Consider the following 7,298-nt stretch of genomic DNA (forward strand, 5'->3'; position numbering starts at 1 on the left):
GTGGCTGACTAAATAATTTTTTTCTCCATTGTATACTGTATGTGTGTGTGTGTGTGTGTGTGTGTGTGTGTATATATATATGTATGTGTGTGTGTAATTTGAAAATGTATATTATATATATATATATATATATATATATATATTTTAACATTTACCCGTTTATTTAGTTTTGAAAGCCTTAGTTTGATTTTGATAAAGTTTACTATTAATGATTTCAGTTCCTTTTTTTGGACCCTGCGGGAAAACTAAAATATTAATTTAATATTAAAAGTAATTTAATATTTCCAGTTTTTCATACAAGTGTTTTTAATATAATATTTTCATTTTTATTTAATTTTCAATTTATATAATATTATGTACTAACTATTTTAGTATATGTTAGTATTTATAATATGCTACTGTAAGAATATTAGTTTTATAGAATTAATAAAAAAGATTAATTGCAATAATACAATATTATTATACTTAAGTTATTAAGTTCTGTAGTATTGTACATTGTTTTATAATATTTATGACAATATGATCAGAAAGTGGACCAGGTTGAACATAGAAATATTCAAATTATTTGTTAATATTAATTAGGGGTGTAAATCGGATGGTTCGATACGATATCGATTCTCATACCCAGTGATACGATATTTGCCGATACTTCGAAAAATTCTACGATACGATTCGATACAGGAGAATATCGATTGATATCGATATTATTATATTATATACTTATTTTAAACAACCATCTACATTTTTAATTCACAAATGCAACCAAAACATATAACATGAAAATGTATCTTAAAGGTGCAATAGGAGATCTTGGAAAATGCTAACTTTAGCCTGATAGCACTGAAAGCGAATGTCCCGCCCTCCCTGCAATCGCCGTCCAAAATATATATATATATATATATATATATATATATATATATATATATTTTTCGACAATATGAATGAAGTTTAATATGAATTAAATTGTTATTCACAATTGTTTGTATGACATTTAATCATGAGCCGCTCTAGTTGAGATGCAGGTTTAATTTTTTCCCGTGTAACATTTAGCACAGTTTCTAAGCTGCGGTGCGTCTCTCTGCGCTGCATGTTTACTTCACTAAAAGCGTGTTTGGTAAGCTGCGGTTGACAAAGAAAACTCTGTGGTCGGAGCGTCTGGTGGTGCAGACGAGCCAATCAGAAGAGACTTTCAGCTGTTTCCTTTGGCTTCATCGAAACACCAGAGCTTGTGCTTCTGTCTGGCTGTGTGCAGAATGCTGGCTCAGCGCTGTGCCTCAAACACACTGCTCTACAAACACCTCTCCTGTCAGCCTTCGCTCCAAACACCAGAGCCAATGTCGCTCCAGCAGCAGGATTTGGCAAACGCAGCCCTTTCCTGCCCTTAAAAACCAATACAGTCTGAATACAAAGGGTATATGTGCCAAAACGACACGTGAACAAATATTGACCTCCGACTGCTTTAGTATGAGCTGATATGTGTTACTGCATTATCTGACTGTTTCCTCCAGCTGCGCACACGACTGCACTGTTTACAGTACGACACACAAATCCAATGGCATTTAAAAAAGGGAACTTAAGGGGCTTTTTTAAAAAATACTTTTCAAGTGAAATTCTGCTGTTAAGTGATTCAGTTCCTTTTCTGTATCACATGAGGAGTTTCTGTGTGTGTAAACAAGAAATATGGAAATGCTTTCAGTGGAAAGCTCTTGAAATTAGTGAACTTTAACTGGAAACCCCCCCCCCCCTCTTTTTTTTTTAGATTTGAAAGCTTTGGTTTATGATATATTTTACTATTAATGATTTCAGTTCCTTTTTTGGACCTTGTGGGGGAAAAAAACACAAATGATAATTTAATATTAAAAGTAATTGTTATATTTCCAGTTGTCCGTACAAGTGTTTTTAATATAATATGCTCCTTTTTATTTAATTTCCAATTTAATATAATAATTATGTAATATACTAATTTTAGTATATGTTAGTATTTATAATTGTAGAATAAATAAATAAAATTACAATATTATTATACTTAAGTTCTCTAATATTTTATATATATATATATATATATATATATATATATATATAGTTGTATTATATTTGACAATATGATCAGAAAGTGGACCAGGTTAGAAATATGCAAATATGCCAATTCTTTGTAAATATTTTAATATTTGAGATAGAATTAGTGATCTTTAATCTTTTCCTTAAATGACAGTGCAATTAGAAAATGGAACAAGAAATATTAATTAATATTACATTTTTAAATAATCCTTATTTTAGAAGAAATATAATTTAAGAAGAAATTAAGTGTATATTATAAAATATATGACTTAAAAAGAATAACTTGGTTTATATTTAGTTGTTAAATAATCTTTATTTTATTCAGGACAATGTGGTTTGAAAATAGTTGTAAAAAATATATGTATATTATTTTAAAATGTAACATTTTAATATTCATATTAAAAATTACTTTTTAATAATATTTCATACTTTTATTATTTGTCAAAGTAATAAAAACAATTCATATAGGCCTATTTGAATTACAAATGATAAATTATTCAGTTCCCTTTTTTGTCAATAATTGATAATTACCTGAAAATGATTTTTTCCATGACACTATGAATGGTAAACATACCAAAAAATAATAATGAACTAATTTTAATATATAATACATGACATTTTGTAAAAATAAATAAATAAATGACTGTGTGATTGGAAAATGCACCAAGAATAAAGTTGATCATGCATTTGTAAATTTTAATATTATAAAAATATTTAATATTGCAATTATTTAATATAAAATGTTAAATAATTCAAATATTTTAGATCTTTACTATTTGTCAATGTTTTCAAGAGCCTCATAGGAAAAATCATAGGCCTATTTATAAATTATTTATTCATTATTTTGTTGTTGTTGTTTATATATATATATATATATATATAGTTGTATTATATTTGACAATATGATCAGAAAGTGGACCAGGTTGAACACGGAGAAATATGCCAATTCTTTGTAAATATTTTAATATTTGAGATAGAATTAGTGATCTTTAATCTTTTCCTTAAATGACAGTGCAATTAGAAAATGGAACAAGAAATATTAATTAATATTACATTTTTAAATAATCCTTATTTTAGAAGAAATATAATTTAAGAAGAAATTAAGTGTATATTATAAAATATATGACTTAAAAAGAATAACTTGGTTTATATTTAGTTGTTAAATAATCTTTATTTTATTCAGGACAATGTGGTTTGAAAATAGTTGTAAAAAATATATGTATATTATTTTAAAATGTAACATTTTAATATTCATATTAAAAATTACTTTTTAATAATATTTCATACTTTTATTATTTGTCAAAGTAATAAAAACAATTCATATAGGCCTATTTGAATTACAAATGATAAATTATTCAGTTCCCTTTTTTGTCAATAATTGATAATTACCTGAAAATGATTTTTTCCATGACACTATGAATGGTAAACATACCAAAAAATAATAATGAACTAATTTTAATATATAATACATGACATTTTGTAAAAATAAATAAATAAATGACTGTGTGATTGGAAAATGCACCAAGAATAAAGTTGATCATGCATTTGTAAATTTTAATATTATAAAAATATTTAATATTGCAATTATTTAATATAAAATGTTAAATAATTCAAATATTTTAGATCTTTACTATTTGTCAATGTTTTCAAGAGCCTCATAGGAAAAATCATAGGCCTATTTATAAATTATTTATTCATTATTTTGTTGTTGTTGTTTATTTTTCATCCTGTGAACATAGTGGGTTTCTAGGGAAGTGTTTTGAGCTGAAAGCTCTCAGAATGAGTGATCTTTAGATGGAAATGTTTAACTTTTGTCTTACAGATGCTCGGTCAGTTCATCGCTCGAGCTGTCGCAGACAACATCCTCCCAAAAAGCTTCATAGACGGCTACAAAGGACGAGTGGACAGTGAATACGCCAGGTACTGAGTGTATTCCTCTGTGCGTCTCCTCTGTGTTTTGATGGCGAGTTTGACGTGGGTTTGTGTCGTTGATCAGAGCGGCTCTGGATCGCGCGGCCGTGTTGCTGAGAATGAGCCGATGGACCGGCCTGCGCTTCGACAGCCTCTGGGGCTCAGGCGGCGGCCAGAGACCTGTCAATCAACTCATCAAAGAGGCAAGGACACACCCATTCACCACCTGCGACCTTGTATAACATCTGGAAGATTTTACAGCATATTAAGCATCAACACATGCATTCAGCCTCTAACGTCAGATTGCATGATGGCTGTTGTTGCAGGTTAACCTGCTGCTGAAGGAGTTTCTGTTATCAGGAGACACGGTGGAAGCCGAGCGCTGCTTGAGAGAACTGGAAGTCCCACATTTCCACCATGAGTTCGTTTATGAGGTAACAACGGCAACAAAACAGGGATTTAAGTGGAAAGTCTGAGCCTAATTGTACGTTTTTTTTTTTTGCTGTTTTTTCAGGCGGTTATCATGGTTCTGGAGTCTAAAGGCGACAGGACGCTTCAGATGATCCTGCAGTTGCTGAAGTCTCTCTGCGCCTCCACGGTCATCACTGTAGACCAGTTGAGACGGGTATGATGCCACCTGCTGGTCAGTGTGGATCACTGCAGCTTTAAAAGCACATCTACAGTGAATGCTGTCCTCTTGCAGGGATTTGAGAGGGTGTATCTGGACATGGCAGATCTCAGTATTGACGTGCCGTGTGCGTATTCGCTCCTGGAGCAGTTCGTGGAGCAGAGCTTTAACGCCGGGGTCATCGATAAAAAGCTCCGAGACCTCTGTCCTTGTCGGTGAGTGAGGTGTGTTTGTTTTTTGTTTTAACTGTATTTTTTAATTACAATAATAATAATGACATTTATTATTATTATTATTATATATAAATATATATTTAGGAAAAGTAGTAATGTATAAAATTAGATATATTGTTATTATAACTGCATCAAAATAATTTGTCCCTTAATAAACTTAGTTTTCATTGTTGTCTTTTTATGAATAGTAATGTATATTATTATTAATAATAATGTACAAATATATCCTAATGTAATAATGTTATTATATAATAAATAATAATATACAAATATATGTATAACGTTATTATAAAAATTGTCATGTACTCAAATTAACTTACTAATTGTTTTCATTGTTGTCATATTATGAAAAGTAGTCAAATATAAACAAATTATTATTATTATATACAGCTATAATTATAATAGTAATAAAAGTATGAAATATTACATCAAAATTACTTGATTTGTCATTACCCAAATTACCTCGTCTTATTTGTCATATTTATTATGAAAAGTACTCGTATGTAAACATTTATTATACAACTATAATAATATATAAATATAATCGTAATATTTTAAAAAATGATCACATACAATTTCTTTTTTGATTTGTCATGTACTCTAATACACTAATTGTTTTCATTGTTGTCATATTATAGACAGTAGTAATGTGTACACAATTTTTATATTTATTAGTGTTATTACAGTTTATTATTAATATTATACTACAGGTAACATGTAAAATGGCTATAAAAAATGTCATGTTGCATATTAAGTAGTGCTGGGACACGGAGGCTACTACATGCATTAGATGAACTGTGACAGCGGGACCAAACAGCGAAGCTTTATTTCCACCAGAGAAATGTCTGTCGATAGTGAGAGATCATTTTGGGTACACCAAGAGTGACCAGGGTGTCATTTAAATATTGCTGTAAAAAAACCTGCTGCTCAAGAGCGAATACATAAGGGATAATGCACGGCTTGCTGTACATTGAACGATTTTAATGCACGACGTGAAGGCAAGAACCACCTGACGCGAAGCTACAGCTCGTTAACTCCGCATTCTGCCCGCTTCAGATCAGAACGAGATGAAATAGTGCGGTAAGATCACATTTATTTGAATTAATTATAACATTTAGCTACTTGAATTAATTATTCGAGAGCGAGAGAGAGAGATGATTGATCATTACTTCTGCCGGTGCGCTGTGGCAAGCTTTATGCGTGTACGTGACCGCTTATTCGGCTATGTAGGCAATTAAAGGCTCATTATAAGGATTTAAATGGTTTATTAATAAACATGCGAATAGTCGACTAATGCTTCAAATGAATGACTAAGAGTCGACCAGAAAAATCCTTAGTTGAGGGCAGCCCTATCATGTACCTAAATGAACTTACTAGTTTTTGTTTTCTTTTGGTCAGGGGCCGTAAGAGGTTCATCAGTGAAGGAGACGGCGGGCGTCTCAAACTCTGAGCTACTGAGTTCAGGAGTCCCAGCCGTTTCCGTGGCAGCTGCTCCAGTCGTGACTCTCACCGGAGCTTTGTATTGCTTTAAGTTGCTTGTATTTGTCATGAAGGTTTAAGTACTAAAACCGTTCCTCCTGTCAGAACACAACTGGACCGCAGGGCCAGGCACTTTCAATCTGAAGGAGACGTAATCCCCGATCCTTCTGATGTGATTTATATAAAATAATCCTAAAAGTGCCACACTTATGACTTAGTCATTCCATGTTTTATATTCCTGAGTTCACTGCCACTCCTGTTCTCCAGTCAGCAGTGTTTGTAGAGACTTGCATATTTGTGTACATAGCTTTATAAGTGCAAGTTCAGAGCTCTTTCTCCTCCTGGGCTGCTTTTGTATACGGTGCTCCAGTGTCCCCCTCCCTCCCTATTTCCCCTTTGACTTCTCAAAGATGTCATTTCTGATGGTCACTGACGAAAGGACAAACCTGAGCAACGCACAGCAGCTGGGATCATTTCACAGAACATTTATTTTTATATTTCAGTAGACTGGTGGATGTGGAAATGTACCTGACTTACTTGCTCTGTTTAAATTGGTTGATGAATAAATCATTTGTTGTTGTCATCACTGATTACTGGTACTGACGTGGGGAGGATGTTTCTCGTAGATATTGCAAATTTTTTTTTTCCAATTTTTAGGGACAGAAATAGTTTCCATCATGACATTATTAATAACAGCATAAATTGCAACAACATTGTAATTTAATTTAAAAAATGCTATTTTTATATATTATTATTATTTAGCTTTAGGAGTGAAATATGACTCGGGTATTTCCTGAAATTTACAGGAATATAATTTTTTTATAATTAGCGATCAAACACTAAGGTGGGTGGATGATAGATGAAAGACGTAATGTAACAACAAATTGAACAAAATATTAAAATTAATGCATTTTTTTATAAATATTTAATTTTCACTACGTATTGTCAACAGTAAATTTTAATGATCCATAATCTAAAAATAGTGAAAA

At 31.3% G+C, this 7,298-nt stretch overlaps 1 protein-coding gene across 2 annotated transcripts in view; it reads left to right on the plus strand.

Annotated features, from left to right (window-relative positions):
- The window catches only part of LOC107602668 (programmed cell death protein 4-like), a 14,765-nt gene extending 7,820 nt beyond the window's left edge, over positions 1–6,945 (plus strand). The window contains exons 7-12 of one of the 2 annotated variants that reach the window (XM_016295233.1): positions 3,881–3,978; positions 4,055–4,172; positions 4,296–4,403; positions 4,484–4,594; positions 4,673–4,821; positions 6,229–6,945. In XM_016295233.1, coding sequence (XP_016150719.1) covers positions 3,881–3,978; positions 4,055–4,172; positions 4,296–4,403; positions 4,484–4,594; positions 4,673–4,816 — 579 coding nt within the window. In that variant the 3' untranslated portion in view covers positions 4,817–4,821; positions 6,229–6,945. The remainder of the gene's footprint in view (positions 1–3,880; positions 3,979–4,054; positions 4,173–4,295; positions 4,404–4,483; positions 4,595–4,672; positions 4,822–6,228) is intronic. The other variant, XM_016295232.1, reaches the window with a different exon arrangement.
- The last annotated feature ends 353 nt before the right edge of the window (positions 6,946–7,298 follow it).

Source organism: Sinocyclocheilus grahami, unplaced genomic scaffold, assembly GCF_001515645.1.
Source record: "Sinocyclocheilus grahami isolate Dianchi unplaced genomic scaffold, SAMN03320097.WGS_v1.1 scaffold332.1, whole genome shotgun sequence".
Lineage (NCBI taxonomy): Eukaryota > Metazoa > Chordata > Actinopteri > Cypriniformes > Cyprinidae > Sinocyclocheilus > Sinocyclocheilus grahami.